The 23589-nt window shown below is 41.5% G+C and overlaps 1 protein-coding gene across 1 annotated transcript in view; it reads right to left on the minus strand.

Moving 5' to 3' along the window:
- USH2A (usherin) overlaps window positions 1-23589 on the minus strand; it is a 385837-nt gene that overhangs the window by 21911 nt on the left and 340337 nt on the right. The window contains exons 61-63 of the mRNA XM_054170013.1: window positions 9112-9339; window positions 6779-8295; window positions 5543-5864 (exon numbers count right to left, since the gene is read on the minus strand). Of these exons, the coding sequence (XP_054025988.1) occupies window positions 5543-5864; window positions 6779-8295; window positions 9112-9339 (2067 nt within the window). The remainder of the gene's footprint in view (window positions 1-5542; window positions 5865-6778; window positions 8296-9111; window positions 9340-23589) is intronic.

Genomic DNA, 23589 nt, shown 5'->3' on the forward strand with positions numbered 1-23589 from the left:
ATAATAGCAAAAGCCAAGCCCTATACTTACAAATAAGTTGTCTCACAGGCAAGATATAAATTGTCAACAATGGAGGGGCTCCGAATAGATCCCAGAGGACTGTCGCAAGTGACATAAGCAGAAAACTAATACATGTGTGCAAACGACCTCTCGTGGTGAATTAAATGGCAACCATTGAGGAAAATCCAAAATTATTTAAGGTCCCAGTCAACGGGTCAGTTTGACTATAGAGTAGAAACAAGATTAAAAGCAGTCTTGAATATAGCACAATAAAGCACAGAAATCTGGTCAAGAGGCTTGCTTTGTTATCTGTCACTGATCATTAAAAGCTTTGGCTCAGGAAATTCTCTGCAATAACAACTTCCCCAAAAACTGCTTCTGACTCAGAACTGAAGGCCGGTGCAGCTGAAAAGCTCCCACAGTCAATATCTACAAATTCCAGCCTGGGAAGTTTTTATTTATACAAGAAAGTTTCCTAAATAAGTAGGGCTTGGGTCTGCGACAACGCTTGCTGTACTCTCACACTCATCTGCACTTGAGTTCATACTCCCAAGCAACAACAAGGAGATCTAGTCTAACAATAGCTCTGCTTCAAGGAAACTACAGTAAATGGAAAAGAGACCTCACACTGTTGCGGCAAAAAGATAAGCCCTACACAGGCATTAAAGCAAAGCTGGGAGATAGAAATAGAAACCTTAATATTTGTACATAGCAGGGCTTAAAACACAAACCATTTGCCCTGAGGCACGCGGTTTCCAGGAGATGTTCAATCACTCTCGTCACAAGAGAAACAACCGCTGGAAGACACCCTCATATTTAACATGCACTAAATTTTCAGGCTTTGAGCAATTATCATTTTTGGTTTGCAACATATTATCCCAGAATCTCCTGAACTGCTAGATTCAGGAAGACATTATTAAGTAACTGAAGGACGCCAAGTAACATAGAACCGCAATCAGCAATGAGGAGTGGTCGGCTCACAGACGCTTGTCATTTCCTTCTGCGCGCAGCTAACGTGCACTTTTCACGCTGGCTGCTACCTCACAGACATGCTGGCGGTCCAGAAACATCTAAAGGAAAAGAAGAGGTTTGCAACTTTCGGACAGGTACAAAAGGCTTTTTGAATACTACAGCGACGACACCTTTACAGTAGCATCCTAAGTTCTCTTTCCCAGAGTTTAATGACTGTCCCTTCTGAATCCTTTTCTTATCCAAATTAGAGCTGCTGGAAACTATTTAGGAAAAAAACTACCGCATTTCTTCCTCCAGGCCCTGGGACTCTGACAGTTATGGTGCAAGAGGCCAGGGACACGAGTTGAAACAAGGGAATTAGATCACAGTAGCACAGTATCACCAAGGTTGGAAGAGACCCCAAGGATCATTGAGTCCAACCTGTCTCCACAGACCTCATAACTAGACCATGGCACCAAGGGCCACATCCAATCTCCTCTTGAACACCTCCAGGGACGGTGACTCCGCCACCTCCCTGGGCAGCCCGTTCCAATGACGAACGACTCGCTCGGTGAAGGACTTTCTCCTCACTTCAAGTCTAAATCTCCCCTGGTGCAGCTCGAGACCGTGTCCCCTAAGATGCAAAGAAAAGTAAGAGGTATGTAGTCAGAAAGTGGATCAGGGTATCCACATAGGCTGTAAAATCGCCATTCCTGGAGATGCAAGGATGGGCAACTTCATGCAGCTGGACAGAGCCCTGAGCAGCCTGCTCAATCTGGACCTGCTTCGGGGAGGCAGTTAGGCTAGACACTTCTTGGATGCTCCTTCAGACCTACATGACTCACCGAGACTACAACACATGTGCATACAGCAGCTGGATATACCAATGTGATAAAACCACCTTTTAGAAGTAATTCTTCATGGTTTCCAGCTACCAAAAAGAACACACCAACAGCAGCGTAGAAGAGCTACCAAAGAACCTCATCTGACCGGCGCGCTCTCATTAAACTCGCGGATGATAACAAACCGAAGGGGACTTGTTGATATTCTGAAGGGCAGGTGTAAGAGTCTACTCCTGGTGTGACTCAACAAAGATAAAATCACTTGCTGCTTGCCCAGACAGTACCAATCCTGGATGCAAATCACCTTGCGATTGCATTGTGATAACACTGGACTGCAGCTGGCCTATAACAATGGCCCAAGGACCCAGCCATCATGCCTTCAAGACAGCTATCAGATACTCCCAGGAAGGGAGGGTGATGAGTCAGTGGACTCTTCACCTGTCTCCTGATGTGTGATAAGTGGGTAGGCAGGGAGATGGAGAGGAAGGAGGCGGAGGCCCCCCCCCCCCCCCTCCATCCAGACCACTGTCCAAACTCACATGAATACACAAAAAAGACTTCCTGGGGAACGATACCTGGATATTTACAGGAGGATTTCCTGGCTCCTGAATTCCTGAGGGACAATGCTTGGACACATACCTAAGGACTAAAAACTGTATAAAAGACTTGACCACTACTGGCTTAGTGGGAAGAAAACCGCAGAGGAAGAAAAACGCAGAGAGAAAAACGCTGAAGGAGGACCATGCCGCTGAGAAGGAAGGAAGCAGACTGAACTCTCTCTCCCCGTGTCCTAAGTCCCGCTTGCTGCCACTCATGGAGCTGACCCACGCTGCCCAGAGGGACCTCATCTATTCTCCAGCCAAAGCCTCAGCACCCTTTCTCTACAAACCCAGCATCTTTCCTCCACAGACTCAAACTGTCTTGGGGTGGGTGAGGGGTGTGGTAATATGATTCCTTTCCTCTTCTCTCTCTCTCCTCTCTCTCTCTCCCTCTCTATCTTCTCCCTCTCCTCTTCTTATTTCCATTTTCTCTATGTAATAAATAGTCTAGCTGTTGATATTTTGGCCTCATTTGTGCCTATTAATTTCACAACATAGGAATATTCAAAAGAACCAGTCTCTTTCCCTCTCTGGACCGAGACAGCAGGGCGTAGAGGAATGGCCCATCAGAAGCTTTATGACTTTCAGCAAGACAAATGTAAAGCCTTTGTATTCCCAGGAAGGAGCAATTCCTTACAGCATCACAGGGTAGAGACGGATCAGCTCGGGAGCACCTCTGCTGTAAAGGACTTAGAGGTCGTAGTAGATCAAAAGCCGAACATCGGTCAGCAGGGGTAATCTGGCAGCAAAGATGGCCAACAGCACCGTGGGTTGTTTTACAGGAGCATAGCCAGACAATTCAGGAAGGGATTACCTGCCTCTACTTAGCATTTATTCTGTTCAGGCCCCTTAATTCAGGAAAGACAAATGGGAGTCGGTTCAGCAGAGGGTCACCAAGGTGATTGGGGGTTGGAGAACTTGAGCTATGAGAAGTTGTGAGACAGGTCTTCTTCAGCCTCCAGAAGAGATGGCTTTGAAGGTACTTGATTTCAGTTCCGCAGCACCTATCCACAGGCTAACAAGGTCTAGGTTTCTCACAAGAGTACATGGTGGGAAGGAACAAGAGAAAACAAATATTACTTCAGGCAAAACAGGTTCAGAATGAATGTAACAAAATGAAGACGGTCAAACAGCGGAGCAAGCTGCCCCAAGAGTTTATGCCATCTCCTTCTCTGGAGGTTTTTAAGTTGCAATTGGATAAAACCATGTGCAACCTCATCTGACCCCCTAACCGACTCTGCTTCCAGCAGGAAGTTTGACTGTATGGCCTCCTGAGTGCCCTGAATTATTTTGTGACCTATAAAGCAAATGAGCCTGTAAAATAAAGATTGTGCCACCTTGCAGGAGCTTAGGAGGTGAAATGCACTGTGCTTCATATGTATCAAAACAGATCCATGCTCGAACAATAGTTTTTAAAATTCTTTTCGTTTCAGAAACAAAGCTGTAAAGACTTTAGAACATCGCCAAACTCATCTTCAAGACACACCCTGTGTACAACTATTGCATACAGAATCAGCAGTAAGGCCTACTGGTATCCTGTTTGGTGACAGACGACTGTATCTTCGTAGATAATAACAGATTTAAACAAAAAACCAGCCTCACAAAAGCACAGAATTCTAGGTTGGAAGGGATCCCAGGGAACATCCGGACCCACCTTTCTGGGTAATAGCACAGTTGAAATGAGGTGGCCCAAAACCCTGTCAGGCTGGGTCAAACTGTCCAGTATAGGGGATTCCTAATACCGTCCCTTGGGAAATAATTCCAGCATCTAACTGTCCTCATGGTGACAAATTTTCTTATGGAGATCTACAGCTAAAACCGTCTACCATGAACCCATCTAGCTGGACTACAGGAGGTTGAAGAAGGAGATCTGTGTCCATGTGGACTGTTGGGAAGCAGATTTTATTGGGGGTGGGGGTGGAAAAATCACCTTTACTACATCCACTTCCTTTTAGAAACAACAAATGTATGGCTGTTTTTTTGACAAGGGTCTAAACTCCACTAAGGCATACAAAACCTTAAGATACGTTTCACATGGTGATAAATAGCAAAGTTCTTTTTTCCACAGGCTAAAAACCAAGTAAAACTCCATATAGAATCGTAGAATCAACTAGGTTGGAAAAGACCTAGGGGATCATCAAGTCCAACCTAATACCTCATGACTAATTAAACCACGGCACCAAGTGCCACATCCAATCTTTTATAACACCTCCAGGGATGGTGACTCCACGACCTCCCTGGGCAGCACATTCCAATGGCTAACAACTCTCTCAGTGAAGAACTTTCTCCTCACCTCCAGCCTAAACCTCCCCTGGCACCGCTTGAGACTGTGTCCTCTTGTTCTGGTGCTGGTTGCCTGGGAGAAGAGACCAACCCCCTCCTGGCTACAACCTCCCTTCAGGTAGTTGTAGACAGCAACAAGCTTCCTCTTCTCCAGGCTAAACAACCCCAGCTCCCTCAGCCTCTCCTCACAGGGCTTGTGCTTTGTGTATCCACTAGTGCAGTATGATCCAAAAAAAAAATAAAAAATTGTGCAAAAACTTGTGATTTCGACTTAGAAAATAAATACAAATGAAAGAATGGTAGAACCAGGCTCCTTGCTTTATCTTTGTCTCATAGGAGAAACAATAGTAAAAATACCTGTGTGCACGAGAAGCACAACAACAAATTCACTTTTGACCTACTCATGAAAACTCCCTGTGATCCTGACATCAAATTTAAAGAGAAAACAACCCCAGTCCCTCTTGATGTAAGCTACTTTAAGACCATAAAGCAAAAATTATTTCATCATATATTGGGAAAGGATGGAAAAAGAAAGAAAAACAAATGAAATGAAACTACCTTTAAGGAGGAGAATTTCACACTAATTCACAGCTTTGAAAAAGCTCTAGGTGGTACACGAATGTTTAACATCTAGGAAACATAGGCACTTAAGATTAAACTGCAGAAAAATGAATGATAAATGAATGCCTTGCTTGTGTAAAACTATTTTCAGCTTCTCAGCAATTTAAAATACACTAACAGCAAACATTTGGGTACCACGATACTATTAACATTAGAAGTGAAAAGCGTGTATTTGTTGTATGCCTAAAGGTTCTCAAAGTGAGATCAAATCGTAATCAGAGCTGCCAAAACGGCTTTGATTCCCACCTGATATTCATATTCTGTGTAGGGCAGCAAGTTGTCGTCTCTGAAGGAGGTTGAAGAACCATTGTAAACAAGCGTGAGGTCTAAATTGACATGGCCTTGAGTCATTCTCCTTCTGTAAAGTTCATAGTATAAAATCTTCCCATTTGGCTGCTGTGGGCCAGTCCACAGGATGGAAGAAGTCAGCTGGAAGCCCCCGGCTGTTGTCTGTATTTCTATGAGAGGGGCTGGCTGCGCTGCTGGGGGTGCCTCCAGCGTCTGCACCGATGCCCACTCACTGGAGGCACAACCCAGCTCTGTGCAAGCTTGGAGCTGTACTTCATACCTTTGGGAACACAAATCAGGAACAAAGTGATTAAAACACTACACATACAGACTGTGCATGAGTTCTGGGGCATATCTTCATTTCTCTCTGTCTTCTGCATTTTCAGTAACTAAACAATTTATATGAACACAGAGATGATGTGCTGTGCATTGCATAGGAAGGCTGAAAAGAGAAGAACACAGTCTTCTGGGTTTTCTTTTTTTCTGACCAAAATAGTTTTGATTTTGATGATACGAATCCCAATGACGATTCGTTGTAGGAGATGGCTTGGATATAATTTGAGAGCTATAGAACTTCACTCTTAATATGCTCTCTTTGGATGTAAATTAGTTATATGCAAATAGTAGGCAAACTTACCAACCATATAACATACAGAAGGAAAGGTCAGGTAACTAATCAAGAAGCAGTGGGGAAGATTACTATCTTCGGTATCAAATGGTCTCCTTTAGCAGTAGAGTCCAGTACCCTCTGTTAAGTTTTTAGCTGTCACTTGGTTTCACCTCAAGTTTCGACACAGTTATCCTGCTGTGACACTGCTAATCTTTGCTCAGCTATACTGTGAATGGGTAGCAGAGAGGCCTTTGGTCTCCCATCCTAAACATTTCCAAGTAAAGCTTCTTGAATGCAGCCAACCTGCAAAATTGCACAAGTCCAAGGCTGCAGATTTTGGAATCTGTAAAAGGGTGCCGACTTTCTCCTCGTATTAATGACAACATAACTCAATCCTACGCACTTATCAAGAGACTATAGAGTTGGCGTTACTACGAATTAAAAAATAAGATGATCCTGGTCTTGTCATGTCCTTTTTAGGAAATAAAATAGCACGGGCCTGACTATCTGTTTAAACAAGGTGGTGAAGCTGTCTGCCAGCCCACTTTGCAGCATTTATTCAACAAATGAGGTCTTCCACTTACCTACTGTAGGGCTGTAGCTCTCCCACTATGTATGACCGCCTCAGAAAGGAAACGTGAGATGTATCAAAGTCAAAAGTTTTCTTTCCTGTTTCAGCAGGCTTGTGGATTGAGATCGTGTAATTTCTAATGTCACCATTTACTTTGACAGGAGGATCCCAGGCCACCAAAATCTCCTTGGAGGACCATGCCTGCAACCTAGGAGGCAACATCCCAGATGGTGCAGAGGGGTTAGTTTTTATCAGAGCTGACGGGCTGGTCACGCTCCCCTGACTATTATTTGCAGTGACAGTATAGCTGTACTCCATGCCCGGCATTAGCGTGAAATCGAGATACCGAGTTTCCAGACCCGAATAAACAAGTACACCATCCCTTCTCAGCTCGTAGCTTGTAATTTTACCGTTAGGGTTAGCTGGAAGTTTCCATGTGATTTCAATTGACTCTGAGCCCATGACGAGCAGCCTGGGAGCATCCATATTTAATGGTGGAGCCTCCATGGTCATCGCTGACTGGGATACGCTCGGTGTGCAGCCCCCTGCAGTACAGGCGACCAGTACAAAGTCATACCGCGTGTAAGGCCGGAGATTAGAAACCAACATTTGCAAACTTTGGCCAGGATAATGCTCTTCGTTGTTTACTTTCAATATGTACTGAGTGATGTCCCCATTTTGTATTTGAGGAGGTGCCCAAGATGCATTAATTTGAGAAGCACTGACAGCCTGCAGGGACGGTGGCTCCACTAAGGCGGGAGCTGCTTCAAGCGTTCGTATCGCAGCCGGTTCACCGGTAGAGCAGCCTCCCATTGTACAAGCGATTATCGCGTAGCTATAGACTGAATAGGGCAGTAAGTCTTCATCCGTGTAGTTGAAAGTAGCAGCATCAAAACTGAAAGGATAGAGAACATCATTCTTTAGGAGCCTGTACGACTGAAGAACGCCATTGGGCTGTGTCGGGGAGGACCACGAGATGAGCACTTTACGGGGGTTAACTGACACCAAGGATAACCTGGGGACAGAAAGACCTTTCGGGGCAGTTTGACTAGTCTTTGCAGCTGTCCAAGAGCTGTCAGCGTATCCTGCTGCATTCCAGGAGCGTATTTTATATTCATACCTTGTCCATGGCTGTAAACCTTTATCATTATATATGAATGTATTACTTTCAGTGTTATATTCCGTGAAAACAATTTTCTCATCTTCTGTTGTTGCTCTGTACCCTGCAGCATTTTCTTTTGTGCATCTGTGAATAACTTCATAGCGAATTATTTTACCGTTTGGATTAATTGGCTGCAACCAACTCAGTTCAACATTGGTAGCATTCACTGCTTGGATTACAGGTGCCATCTGAGACACTGGGGGTGCTTCATCTGTTCGGACCGGCTGGGGTGGAGAGCGAGTGCAGCCTGCTGCATTGCAAGCCTCCAGGACGAGGGTATAGAGAGTGTATGGCTCAAGGCGCCTGAAGAGGAACTGGCGAGACAAACCGCTGTACTCCAAGTTGTCATCGCTGAAAATATTGTAGGTCTGGTGAATAAAGAAAGAAAAAGTGGAAAACAAAAACCAACAAACCCCCCAACCCCCCCCCCCCCCCCCCAAAAAAAAATATCAACAATTCATTGTCAATAAAAAGCAGATGAGACCTTAATCTGGGCAAGAGACTGTTCACTGAGGATTCAGAAACTTAATTCCTTAGTAGTAACAAATCGGCACACAAACAGATCAGGAATGTTTTGAACCAGTTTTCATGATTTTTTTTTTTCTCCCTCCCCCCCATTTTGGATGCAGTAATAAATCACTTAGTGACAGTTTTTATTATATTATTTGTTATCAAGCTTCATTGCAAGGCTCTCACAGGTAAACAGAAAGCTTTTTGTAAACCAATTCTGGAGAAAATCACTTAAGAAAAAACTCTAAATAAACCTCTCTTGCTGCAAACCTTGCCGGTAAAGGTTTATGCTCACTCGAAACCACTGACCTTAAAGAAGTCCCAGATTTCAGAACAACATTCTCTCAAACCCAGGTTTCTAGGAAACACAGCTTGGCAATGCCTAATCTACACCAACTAAGATTATGAACTGTCGTGCATAGCTTTTATACATTAAATAAACAATTAGTTTCACTGTAAATGAATATTTTGTAGCGTGGGAATGCGAATACTCATTTTAAATATAACCACAAGCAGAGAGCACTTGCAGAGTGCTTTGTGCTTACATAGGATTTCTGTGTTATTTTAAAGTAGAATGCATTTGATTGAGTCCTTTTCAGCAAAAGTGTCTTAATTTGATACTCAGCACTTCCATTCTCTTTTTTGATCAAGCAAAGGGTCAGGATGAAGATTACCTTAATCACACCATTGGGTTGGGAGGGCTCTGACCATTTTAGCAGCAGAGCCCTGCCATTTTCTTTCTTTTCCACAGTGAAGTTGCTCAGGCCGCTTGGTGAAGCTTCCAATGTGCGCACAGATGTCCAGGGGCTTGAAACCTGTCCGGCATTGTTTACAGCAATGACATGAATATGATATGTTGTGAAAGGTTTCAATCCAAATAAATGAGCCTGATGCTTTGTTCCCTAAAGCAAGAATACAGATGTTTGAGTTAGTTAAAAAAGTAATCAGCATCTGCGGCTTATGTCACTTGGAAAACGAGGTCTGAGCACTGCGTCGCTTCCGACCCCTTTGCAGAATACCCCATCTGGCTATGAGGATTTTTTTGGTGGGTTTTGATAGGTGAAACTCAAAAAACAACTCTGGCTTTTAAAACTTATCTGCCATTGTAGTAGCCTGCAGAAATAACTCCTGGGGAATGCTTCACAGCCCAAATCTCAGCTTGCAAACAGCTTAGGATTCATTCAGCATGTGTCTGAGCTTTGCTCAGCGAATGAGAGTGCCTAGGACTTTGAAGGCTTCCAGCAGACAGACTGTAGTATATGGGCGATTCTGCCTCTACAGAATCCTTACGCATCTTGGAGACGTGGTGTTTGATAGGCATGTCGGTTTTGTTCTAGACACTTAGAGCACTATGATCTAGATACATAACATATGATCTAGATACATAACAGAGTCTCCAAGAGCACAGATTAATTTCCTTACTGAAAACAGACCCCTTAATAGCAAAAGGCTGGGGTTGGGGGGGGGGGGGGTGGGGTGGGGGGGGGATAAAGGGGGGAGATGGGAAGGAAGAAGGAGAGAAGGAAGAAAGGAGGGAACAAACTGGTTTCTGTGCTCCCACTTTGTAAAGATGTTGCTCGAGACAAATGCACAAGAGCAAGATGTTTGTGGGACAACCTGCAAGAACCTTCTGTGTTTCTCCAGGTTGGAGGAAGCAGCCATACTACTGCTGGGGACACAGGCAACTAAGATAGACCCTACCTGGCCCAGACCCTTCCATCACAACAGATAAAGCGTCTAACAAAGACCCAGAGTAACGCCTTTCATAGAGCGGAGCGAGGAATAAAGGAGTTTGGACGATCACCCATACATGTAATCCCATTTTTAGCTCTGTTTTTGCATTAATTATATACATCTCGAGAAGGGAAGGGCAGGAGTTTCCTTCGTGTGGCAGAAAAAGCTGAAGTCAATTTCCCTATTTCAGTAAGTCATATTAAGTTGTTAAATCCTAACACTTCCAATTGTTTAATATTTAAACATTTGTTAAACTATCAGACTCAGAAACAAATTTTAAAGAAATATTAATTTCTTTTTTTTTAAATATTAAAAGTTCTCTCATAAATATTTAAGTAGTTATTTCCTCACAACAATGAGTTAGTCTTTTAGATAAATATAGCACAGCATTTGAATGACCATTATGAATAATAAATCTGAAGATGCCACAAGTACAGATTATAAACATACTTTTCAGATAAATGATTCCTTTTTCTGTTAAACAGGGCAAACACTAGCAAGATTAATAATGCAAAAAAGTATAATTCTTTGTTAAGAAAATTCCCAGTCACCCCTGCCAAAAAGGCATAAGCTCAAATGCAAATAGCAATCACCTCGAACAGATTACATATAAGAAAGCTCTGGCTGCTGTGGGACGTTTAGAGGTATCTTTTGTCATAAGAAACATGGAAAGCATGTGGGTCATAAAGCAAAAGCATATGTATATTGTCAATAGCAGCACCTGTTCAATTGCAGTATATTTCAGTATGGAGAATTTAGTTCAGCCCCTAGATGGCAATACTATCAAACACTTTTTGTAACATGAGTACTTAATGATTAACAACGTGCATTCAGTCATCCAACGTACTCAAGGCAGCCATTAAAAAAATAACAAAACTGATTTCATTATAGATTCTTTTAATAAACATTTATGGCTTAGATCCTTGAAAGTGGAAGTGTTCAAACTGCCATAGCCAAAAAACTATACAGCCGGATGCAAAATTATGAACTGCGGGTTAAAGAACAGAGCTCCAATTGAAGTTCATGCTTAGCATAAAAATCTGGCATCAGAAATTATGTTGGCACAAAACATGATTAAAATTAGCTTTACAATTGGATGTAGTCTGTATTAATGGTTTTTATGAGGACAGTTACCTATTACGTTTTCAAAACAGAACTTTTAAAAGCCTAAAATTTACATTCCATGGTTCGGAGGTGGGGATGGGAGGAAAGGAACACACAACATTAAATTACTGCTCCTGAACTGCTACACGGAGGCTCTCCAAAGGTACAAACACATCATTATAAACACCACACAAAAGGCAATGGCTCTGCTTTCTAATCAGCTGCATCACCAGAATGGGCTGGTGTGACAGCAATGCTACAAAACACACCATTTCTTTTCTGTTTTCTTTTTCTTTCTTTTTTTTTTTTTTTCCTCTCCCTCTTTTTAACAGAAAAGTGGCATATTTTTCATCACCGTCTTCCACTTCCCCATTAAACCCCAAGATTTAATTGTTTACAATCCTCACCACACTTTGAAATAAAACAAGGATGGAGGGATTTCCTTGCCTGCAGTTCATTATGTTCTCTGGAGATTGCTAAACCGTTCCTTCCAGGGATGACTTTTATCCCTGGCTCCTACAGATAGTTCTTGAAGAGCAAACGGTTTACAAGTATTTTTGTTTAGTTTGGTTTGAAGTAAGCTCAGGGGACACACTCCCAGGATACAGAGCCACGTTTTCTCCCCCTGCATGGCTGCCATTGCCATTTGTGAATTTGCTCATCTGAGAGGCTGATGCTCAAAAGAGGGTGAATGGCACTCTCACCGATTCATTTTAAGAATTACTTTATGTCCTCCCATGATATTTTCAGCCTTGCAATACTGTCCTGCCGGAATGGTCAAATATCAATAGCAAAGTACACCTTGCAAAGGCTAGTACCGTAACCTCTGGCTTCAGCAGAAAATGACACAGCCTTAAACAGGCACGGGATCAAAATCATTGCCTGGAATATTCTCCCAGTCTTTGTCTGCAAAGCCATGAACTCATATATTCCATGTTTACACACTGCTAACGGTCCAGATTTCATTCACCATTAAAAGCAAACCAACAAAATAAAATTTTAATGCAAACATTAAGATGTTCATAGACTGACCGACCATGAAATCCAATGGACTACAAGCCCATACGCTACTTTTCGCTGTCTCCTACCGTGAATCATTCTCATTCATCCAGTCATTAAATTAAGAATAATCCAGTAAACATTAAAATGTGCTCGCTCTTACATTCCTCCAGCAAGGCCTGGCCTTTCAACGCAAACCCTACAGAAACAGATACCTAAGGGAAGCAGCGCTGAGCCGCCACGATCCGACCCCTACTCTGCAGCCCAGAGCCCAGACTTTGACAAGGCCTTTTCTATTGGCAATCCCAGTCCCCTTCCTTGGTGTAACGTTGGCAGCACCGCCGCTGCTCCAGGCAGGACCACGCCTTTGTTTTTTTGCCGTGTAAAATATTTCACACGCTGCCGGTGGCAGCACAAGCTGTTAACAGCAACAAATGACACTCCTCCGCTAATTCCACTCTTCTCACTGTGATTTAAGTTAAAAGTTATTTAAAATAAAACCTTGTTTTAACACATTTTCCAAAACATAACATGAAGGAACTTGAATCATGAATAATGTATCCATCAAGATTTGCTTCAGATTGCATTTTTTGTTTGTTTATTTTTTAATTCATGAGCGCAGAAGTCACTTAAATTCTGGCAACAAATTAGCATAGTCTTTCATGCCGTTCAAAGGCAGCAGCATCCGTAGTGTAAGGCGCCTGTCTTCCTTGCTACCGTTTGGTCCTCCTCCCGGGCACGGGCAAGGCTGTGCAGCCTTCAAGGGTCTGATGATTTTACACCGCCTACTGCGATTGCTTTTGATTACTTGAAGTGCCCCTAAGGTGGCAACAGGGTCAAGAGGTCTTTGTAGGTTGAAAATGATCAAAAATTAGCATTGATCTGTAGCTGTCAATAATACTCTGCACGGGTGGACTCCCTGCACAAATGTTTAAACTGCATACAACTACACAACCTAGTCATCTTCAAATCTATCGATCTGATGAAGCAGCACTTTCCAGTGGTGTCACTCTGGGCTTTTCCTCTTTTATAAAGGCAGGTCAACTTACCCAGTTTCCCAGGTCTTGGGGCACGAGTTCAACACGTGACAGATACATCGCAAGACCTCCAAAGCACTGCAGATCTGCCCAACAGGCAGAGCGAGTATCTGTCCCTTCTTCAGGGATAATCACCAAAGCTCAGCAAGCTGCTACCACTCGTGTTAAGGTTAGGCTCTGGTTTCTTCTTTCTCCCTATCTTCTCTTTGTACACTAATCCCCATTTGGCAGGTATCTTTGATACCCGATCAAAAAGCCAAGTCTTTCTTTCTGTGTCTCTCTAGCTAAGCTCAGTGGCACCAGATGCTACCATGCCGCTAATGGTAGCAGTAGTGCGGGGATCCAAACCTGTTCTTCCTAACGGCAGACATAAATGACGAGAAGGTAATGTGGTATGACGTTCCCTCATCTACAGAAGCAGAGCTCCTGAACATCCCCTAGACAAAGGAGAAGAAAGCTACGATCGCCTCGCAGTCAGAATGTTAAACCGACCATCTTCCAAAGCAATTTTTCAAATTCTTCATCGAGGAAGTCAGATTCTTCAACAAGTAACAGAAGTGACAAGGAATGCTTGGAGTTTTACTAAGATAGTCAGTTTATGATCACCTCTGTCATTATCCTCTTACCCAGTTCCCTATCTAATCCAGATCCTTTGCCATTTTCTGAACAGCACTGGGAGCACTTCCACCCTGAGTCTGATGTCTCTTATTTCCTAGGCTGCCTCTTAGGCTCTGCTATCACTCTAAAATTTTAAATTGCAATTTTTATGCATCTGCAATCCCTAACTTCTTTGTTGGTTTGCTTTCCTTCTCAGGCTTATATCATGCACGCTGTGTCTTTTTAATGTAAAAAAAAAAACCTCAAACTGCTCTATTCCTAAAGCCTTATGCTCAAATTCATGAGGATACAACTTACAGATACACAACTAATCTATGAGTCCCTTCCTGTAGCAGTGTGGACTAGAATATAAATTATTCCCATGGTAACACTGAAAAATCTCAAAGGTTAGGCAAACAGAAACCAAAGCGTTATTCTTTTTACCAGAAATTATCTTGCCTAGAGGTGATCAGAATTTCCATTTTTACCAGAAATTGATGTTGCACTATTTATTTTCTTCTCAATTTGTATAGAAAAATAATTCCAGATTTTTTCTTATTTTTTTAAAAATCACTTTAAAACTTGGCATTTGAGGAACCCTGTGTTTCATTTTAGAATTTTTAAATTGTCTTTCCACACATTTTTCATTTTAAGTCAATATTCTATTATTTGACATTACTCAACAGGCCTTCAATAGCAGTACCACACTGGTGACAGTAACCTCCCAAATATGATGAAAGAAAACTAGATAAACATTTAAATAAAAATTTTTAAGGTTGTACTTCCAGGAATTTCCTTATTAAAACTAAAACAATTTTGAAATTTTTCTTTTGCTCAGGGAATATTATTCCAATTTGGAAAAATAATTATGTTAGAAGAGACCAAAATTATAAATTAAGCACATTAAATGGTTTTCTTATTAAAACATAAGCTTTCCTTACATGAGCACGCAATATTCTTTCTTTGAGATTCCTGGAAACTGAATGTGTTCTTTGGTTGGGATTTTTGTTGTTGCTGTGGTTTCGGTTTTGGTCGGTTGGTTGGTTTTTTAACCCCAAACCTTAGGAACATTCTTGTAATTTTTTTTTCTTTATTTTTTTTTTTTTTTTAACAAATGGGTAATTCTACCATCAACATTAGACGTCATCTAACTTCTGTGGCTCTCTCTTCCCATCCTTTCCTAATGGTGCAATTCTAGAAGCTTTTTGAAAGCAAAATCTCTAATTTTCATACTGTTTCACTCAGGGCATAACTGAATAATGAATTCTGTCTGAATAGTCTTAGATGGGCTTGCGGACTGTACCAGGCAGAAATCTTGAGAAACAGCAGCACTCTAAGTTTCAAATGTTCTGTCCTGGCACACCTGGGGCTTCCTGCAATCTTGCCGGGCACCTGAATCCTCATTTTTGGCTCGCTAGGAAAGTGCCACAAGGAAAATTACAACGCATTGCACGTTACAGCGAAATCAAGCACATTTAGGGAGCTGGATTCGGTCACTGTGTTGGACATCAGGTAGCAGTATACTTTTCAACCACCAATGATGCTGCATTTTTGTCGGTAACACCTTAAAATTCAACACCACAACCTTAGTCCATGCTATTTCAGCCAGACCTCCCTTTCCCCCTCCACTTCCTCCTCTCTCCTCTCCTCTTCCACAATTATTTATTTACAATTGATCAAACATTGCCAAGTATAACCTTCTAAAAAACACATTTCACGTGTATTGGTCTAATCTTTACTAAGAAATAGCAAAAGCTAAAAAGATGTTTTTCTATGCGATTAAACAAATCAGATATCAATGACATGACATTCTACTATTGACTCCATCTAGAGGACAATGTCAACACATTTTCCTCACATTAATATTAATCTCTATGTATCTCACAAGACCTACTGTATATTAAACCATAGTTTTGCACTTTCCTTTTTCACCCCCTCTATTATTCCACTTCAAACCATGTTTATCATTCCTCATCATGAGGAGGAAAGAAGCAGCTCTTTTTATAAATTCGATACCTGTTGAATCTGATTTCCCCAAACCTTGGGTTGGGCGAGGGGCAGTTCAAATACATCATCTATACTTAACCTGAATGATATTTTTTGCTTTCACTTATTACTCTGAAAATGAAGAACTAGGCTAAGTTTCTCTTTACGATAAGACAAGCAGAATCGTGTTCATCTGATATACAATAAAGCATGAGATAAAATACTTAAACCCTCCAGAAAAACAATTATGTGTCACCCTTGATAAAATGCACATGTATCATACGTTGTGGTCCTTGGCCGAGTAGGGCAAGCTTTGTGGAAAACTGATGGGAACAAGAAAGGATAGAGCTGATATATTGGCAAAGACTTCATGACATATGAAATCCAGCAACATATTTAAGCAACGTCAAACCCTATAGGATTGAGCTGGGTAGTTTTTGCGGTATTCCAAATTCAAACACTGTGCAACCTGGCATCTGCATAAACTCAGAAAGGCGCTGCAGAACTTACCATTTGTTGAGCCACAAGGCAATTAAGGCTTCCAGGGGAACTTTATATTCTGGGATAGAAATAAGTCTTCAGGGAAGGTAAAAAGTGAGGAAAAGCAAGCATTTCAACTCTGGCTGGGGTAATTTCCTCTGTGTTACTAGTGCACTCACAAGCTGAACTCCAGGAATACGTTTAAATCAAGTATCACACATAGTGCTTCTGCTGAGCAGCAACTTTCCATCCACTATTTGTTAATATTTAGGGGTACTGTTCCTCTCACAGATCTCTCCTATGTTGTCTGCAGGCATGGCAAAAGAAAGACAAAATACTGCTGCTGTAAAACAGCAGCTAGAGCCTAAGGGCTCAAACCTGCAAATGGTAGGGGGTACATCCCTTAATATACAGCATTAGGGGGTTAATGTTATATTTTTCCTAATGCCATAACTGTATTTTCCATTTGATATATTGGCTGATGGCCAGAATGAAGCTGGATGCTTTTCTCAGAACAACCAAAATCTGGACTGCCACATCAGTACAGTCTGTGTCCTTAGTCTCAATTTTTATTTTATTTTTTCCCCTAGTAATGCCCAACGTGGCAGGTGTTTTGCAGAAGGGCTTGTGTAATTTTAAACCAATGGAATGAAACTGTGGATGTTTTGTTATCCATAAAAATGGATAATTTATGTATCTGAACTTCTCAACTCAAGAATGGCTTTAAGCTTGAGAAGGGTAGATTTAGACTAAATTTAGATCTAGGAAGAAATTCTTTACAGCGAGGGTGGTGAGACACTGGAAGAGGTTGTCCGGGGAGGTCACAGATGCTCCCTCCCTGCAGGTGTTCGAGGCCGGGTTGGATGAGGCCTTGCGCAACCCGGTCTTGTGGTACATATCCTTGCCCATGGCAGAGGGGTTGGAACCAGATGATCATTAAGGTTCCTGCCATTCTAACCGTTCTATGAATCTATGAGCTTTGTGGCAATCAGTTTTGTTTTGTTATAGAAAGAACACACCCTCATCATCATCAAATGGTTTGGCTTTTGATTTCATTCGAAGCTTTGTTCTTCAAGCATTCACATTACTCCTCTATGACATTTCTGACTACATATATATGCCATAAACCACCTTTTCTTTGTCTCCTTTCAAATTATGTCTCTTTATGTCATACTATAAAGAAAAGTGGTTCAGAACAAGGTAAATGTTCTCCCGCCTGATCTTAAAATGATCTGGACCCAGTATCTAAAGGTTTCTATTTTCTGTAAGATTTCAAAAAGATGTTTTGGCTGTGGTTTCTGGTGAATGGAAAACAACATTTTCTTTCTCTCCTATAAAAGAAATTACTTCAATTTTTTGCCTTTGCACAGCTTAACCGCCATAATGGGGGAAAAGAAATCTAAACAGAAAAAAAATAAGTATGAGGAGAATGTAACTTCACAGAATCACAGGATGTTAGGGGTTGGAAGGCACCTTGAAATATCATCCAGTCCAACCCCCCTGCCAGAGCAGGATCACCTAGAGCAGATCACACAGGAACACAATCAGGTGGGTTTTGAATATCTCCAGAGAGTGAGACTCCACAACCCCCCTGGGCAGCCTGTTCCAGTGCTCTCCTTCACAATGAAATAATTCTTCCTTGGTGAGTTCCTGTGTGGCCTGGTATAGGTGACCCTGCTTTGGCAGGGAGGTTGGGCTGGATGATCTCTCGAGGTCTCTTCCAGCCCCTGGACATTCTGTGATTCTTCTAGTCCCTTCCATATGGTGGCCAGGTACTGGTAGCAGGGAAGAGGAAATAACCTAAGGCCTGGAAATGTCTCTTCATTCCCCTCAAACTACAGGATGCAGCTTCCTCCCCACCTGACTGGAAGGTCAGTAATGGAGAAATGTCACACGACTGCACCACGCTGGGGAGTTCTCTAGTGATATCCCTGATTTGGGCCCCAGGAACACAGCGGACTTCCCTACTTGTATAAGGACAATCCAAATCTTAACACAGATTGCAGAACTCCCACATCAGTTTTCTGGAAAATGCCACTGAATGTCATTTGTGCTCCATAACATTAAGACTTTGCAGTTATATATGACATTTCACCATAGGATCTCACATCCTGTTACAAACACTAATTCGTTCAGTCTCAGGATCTACCCCTGTATTACTGTGTGCAGCTTCTGGAAACTATTATTACTGTTTCAGATCCCGTTTTGCACAGGCAAAACAAAAGTATCATATTATTGGGAAATGCAAGCTTACTTTATTCCCTTTTCTCTAGCATCCCGAGTCCTTGTCTCCCTCACCCATCCTAGGGAAAACCAGTAGTTCTAACTGCTGCTAAGCAGAGGAAGGTAACACAGCCTCGAGGCAATTCACGGCTCTAAATCCCTGCTTTCTACTAACAACGGAAAAATAAAAGCAACATATTAAAGACTAGAAGTTTTTTTACTTCCTCCTGTTTTTATTCTTTTTTCTCTGCCCTGTGCTGAACAGTCCTAGGTTTTCATTCAAACTTTGCCTGCTATGCATGTAATCCCTTCTGAGAGATATTAAATATGCAAGCATAAACATTTCACATGGATCTACATTATAAAGGCCAAAGTTTAGACTGAATATGTGGCTGAACTTAAAATGTCACCTTTAAAATGAACTAGGTATTTTTAAAAATTGTGGGCCAAATAGTATACAAACCCCTATCTCTTGAAATGTTTTCCTTCACCCTTTTTCTTTAATGCTTTACACTTCCTACATGAAAACACCTGCTTGCCAAACAGAGACAGCCTGACAGTAAATTAAAATGTACAGGCAGCAATTTGGGAAAGGTGCAGTTCAATCATGCCAATACATGCCAGGAGCAGGGAATTGCCACAGGGGATCCCTGCCCTTGTTGGTCATACAAGCTAGGTGAAAGCCTCCATAAGTAGCCTGAAAAGCCCCAGCATCATGTGCTAGTAAGAGGAACAAAACTTTGGTTTCCTGTTGCGGATGCTATGGGATACACTATTAATGAGAGGATTGAGGTCCAATACAGATTAAGGTATACATTGTTGTGCCCCTGAGCAGCTACGCCTTGCCAATCTACACCTCTCCTATGAAGACAGGCTAAAAAAAAGGGAGCTGGTCAGCCCAGAAAGGAGAATGGAGACCTTCGAGCTGCATGTCAAAATCCAAAGGGGAGCTACAGAAAGGCTGGAGAAAGACTGTTTAGAAGGGCTTGTAATGACAAGACAAGGGGCGGTGGTTTTAGACTGGAGACTGGTAGATATAGGTTGGACACAAGGAGGAAGTTCTTTACAATGAGAGTGGTAAAATACTGGAATAGGTTGTCCAGGAATATGGTTGAGGCCCCATCCCTGGAGACATTCAAGATCAGACTTTATGTGATCCAATGCAACCTGCGCATCTGAAGGCCCAGAATGAACTCTGCACAAAATGGGGTGGAAAGAAGACACGAAAGACCAGTTACAGAGTTTGGTAGAGTAACCAGAAGACATGATGATTGCAAGTCTAGTATCTCAGAACCGAGTGAACTCAGGGGATAGATGAACTTCCAGATCCTTCTACAATTCCTTCTTTAATTTGTCTTTTCATGGTTACACATTCATTACCTCTTTCTGGTGTGGGTTGGGCCTCTCAGTGCAAAGGGTCTCCCAAAAGAGAAGAGCTGCCTGTGACTTGCACTAGCAAGATGCAGTAGATGTAAATACTGAAATATGACTGGAAGACCAATGCATAACACGTTCAGTTCAGATTCTGTATTTTGCTTGAGTATTAAGTTACTTGTGGAATTAAAATAGATCAACACAGTCAACAGGTCTATAGTTAATCCTAGTACAAAACAAATTATACTGATTTCAGAACTGCAAATGTCTTTACAGCACATTATTGACTCCAGCGTATTAACTTGTAAATCCACTAGTTTGACTGTCTCATCTATTGATCAGCTGCATGTATGCATGTTATAAATGAGCAATCCAAAAAGAAGCTCCTACAACTTAGTTGTTTTGTGCCAGTCCTGTAGATGTATTCAAGGGCTCAAATATCAAGATAGGCACTATGGGAAATTGTGCTCCTATGTTGTGACACAAAGCTCGAGCAGCTAGTGCCCTCAGTTACTCTCTATACTCTGTGCAGGGAAAGAGAGATTTCTCCAAAGGGAAAGTCAGATGCTTGTTTATGTTAACTTTAACCTGTCAGAGAAGCCTCACTCAGATGGACTAATCTACATTGGCCATCTAAAGTAACTTCTAGAATTCAGAGCTGTGACTTTTGCTTAGATTCGTTAAAAAGTCACAGAGCCAAGAAGATCGTGGCAACATTTTCAATCAGCATACAGCAACAGGCTGCACCAGTGAACACTTCCTCACTTCTTGAGAGGTTAAACTTCAGAAGTTAAACTGCAGCTGTTTCAAAAGACTTCAAAATCAACAGAAGACTCCTTTTGCATTTTCAGGGATCCTGGTCCAGGTTTTGTCTAAGTAGAAGAGTAAAACTAAGTGGTCTATGTAGATGGCACTTAACCAGAAGAGAGATTAAGTTTAGATAATCTGTAATAACGAAGCAAACATCCCTGGCTCCTGATGTCCGTGCATCAAGGTCAGTATGTTGGCGGTGACCTCCATCTTGAAAAGATGTTACTTGAGTCAGTGTGGTTTAAAGCATATATTAAAACCCTTAAACCAAATATCATTACAAAGCAATTGAAAGTGTGATACTTCTATGCAAGGCCAGAAAGATGAAAAAGTCCAGTATGCTACAGAGCTGTTGCAATTTTTTTCTCTCAGAAATACCTTGTTTGGAAAATCACAAGTTCTCAGTGTATTTGTCCTCGAAGGGGGCACTGTATTTAACACCTGAAGCCATTAGAGCTCAAACTATTATGCTAATTTGTGGGGAAAGTGATTATTCCCCCACCCCATTTGCACTCAGAGTATCTATTCATTTTTTTAAGGCCAGGAACATTCCAGTAACGTTAAGAACAGCACTTAAATATGTCACTGTCTTAAGCTACAACTACAGCATAAATCTCATGATCTACTGGTACATCACAGGTCTAGCATTTCTAGCATAAACTAGCATTAGAGAAAATATAAATTATCATCTGCTTTGAACACTTGAAGACAAGACAATAAAAAATAATGTACCAATTCCATAACGACAGGAATAATACCTCACTTCATCTGGGAAAAGATGTTTTCCAGACTTCTCCTTAATTCTTTGGTAGAGCCTGTTGAATGTAAGAGCTATGCAAAGTTTCATTCACTGTGCTTGTGCACAGTAAAGTCATAAAATCGATCACTCCAAAGAATCTGCTTTCCTGGTGCTCTTGCTATATTAAACCTGCATTGGAAATTCTCAATTTTGGGACAATTATAAAGCTGATGCTTTTTTTTTTTTTTTTTTTTTCCCCCCAGCCACTAGAGTAGCATCTCTATACCGAACAGAAGATTTGTCTAGGAAGTCTGCTGCGGTTGGGAGAAAAAAATCAGTGCATTCAAACCTGCAGGAAATGGACTTGGAAAAATACTCAGAGCAAAATTCAGAAGCAAATTGAGTAATAATTTGTGATATGGCCCACTAGGTTAAATAGATACCGAGACCTCTGATCATCTTCCTGTTGTGAGTATACAGCTCCTTGGAGTCTTTTTGGCACGCAGACAACACATGCGCTCGGGGAGCGTCTTGTTCAGATGAACAATAACCCAGCAGTAACATCATCTGTGTATTAGGGTGCTGTGGACACAGAAGCATTTAGAAGACATACGTGGTACATAAAAGAAGGTGTAGAAGCCATGGATTAGTATACAAATACATCCTATAGCTGCAAAGTCAGAGAGCTTAGGGAAGGATATCGTGTCCATGTCCAGCTGCTGCCCTTGCAGAAGTCGTAGGAGGACATGTTTGCTGGCTTCCTAAGGCTTTGCCTCCAAAACTACACAACCTCCAGTAACATAAGACCTTTAAAGGACATTACCTGTTGTATGGACTGAGTGACCCACAGAATATCTGGAAATAGAAAGAAGTTCCTAATGAAAATCTACCAGACCCTCAGGATGAGAATTAATTCCTGCTCCCTATATCCCTATGTCTCTAAATGTGCTCTTGGAAAGGAAGAGAGAGAGAGAGAGAAAAACAGTTCCCAGTTCTGATGAAGAGAGTAAAGCAGCCTACAGTTACGAGAGGTTTACCAGGTGATGTTTGATGACTTAAGGTTGTAAGATGGCACCTGATGATAAGGTCAGAAAAATTTCTTGGAATCTGGTAGCAACTTTGGCAGGGGTTCTTCCAGCAGACCCTCCACTTCATAGGTAGAAAACGTCTCTCCACACTCAGATTTATTCTTGGCATTCATAAAGGAGTTTAATGAGTGTATCCTTTCCAAGTCTTCCAGTCTGACAAAGGGGAGGGGCATCTGTACCAAACTCTCTCTTTCTTTAAAGACAGAAGAAATGTTACTTGCTGAATGCCCCCACATACTGTACACAGGAAGTTTTTAGACTACCACTCTCAGAAGAGTCTACCACATTCTGTCTTTGGTTACCAACAAACCCATCAATCGTTACTTAAATTTCTATGCTTTCATTTGTGATCCTACTAGTACTGGGAATTGGAAAGACAGATATAAAGATTGTGTTGAACTTTACTGAGTCTGATTAACTGTCTGGTTTGGGCTCAATTTACATTTGTCAGGAGTAAAAGTCCCTTGTCATCTTTTCCCTATTTCACACACAAATGAGATCATCTGGTACCATGGCTATCCTCAGGTATTTTACCAAAAGGTCTGGCATACGCAAACTATTAAAATATGAAGATGTTTTAAAGTAGAAGTGGTCAAATTCAGTATTTCAAATAGCATTTATTACAAACTTATGTAATTTTTCTGCTTCGTGTAGCCATCTCGGAGTTGGATGAGCGTTTTTGACATTAAATCTCATTGGCTAATTATTCACTTCATTTATTTACAACTTAAATTTCCACACCCTATGATAATTCACCAGAATCAGTCAGTAACGCATTGATTTGGTTTTAATAACAAATAAGTTACTGTTGGTTTTAATACACTTTTTTTTAAAAATTGGATTGCTAACTCTCTTAGCAAAATCCAGAGAGCTTTTGAGCTTTGAAACCATTTTTAAACCCTGAAATTCTTCAAACGTGCCTGAGAATATGAAAACATGCAAAAGAATAAAAACAGTGTTTCAGTTTGAAAAGAGAGTTGT

Source organism: Dryobates pubescens, chromosome 2 (assembly GCF_014839835.1).
Source record: "Dryobates pubescens isolate bDryPub1 chromosome 2, bDryPub1.pri, whole genome shotgun sequence".
NCBI lineage: Eukaryota > Metazoa > Chordata > Aves > Piciformes > Picidae > Dryobates > Dryobates pubescens.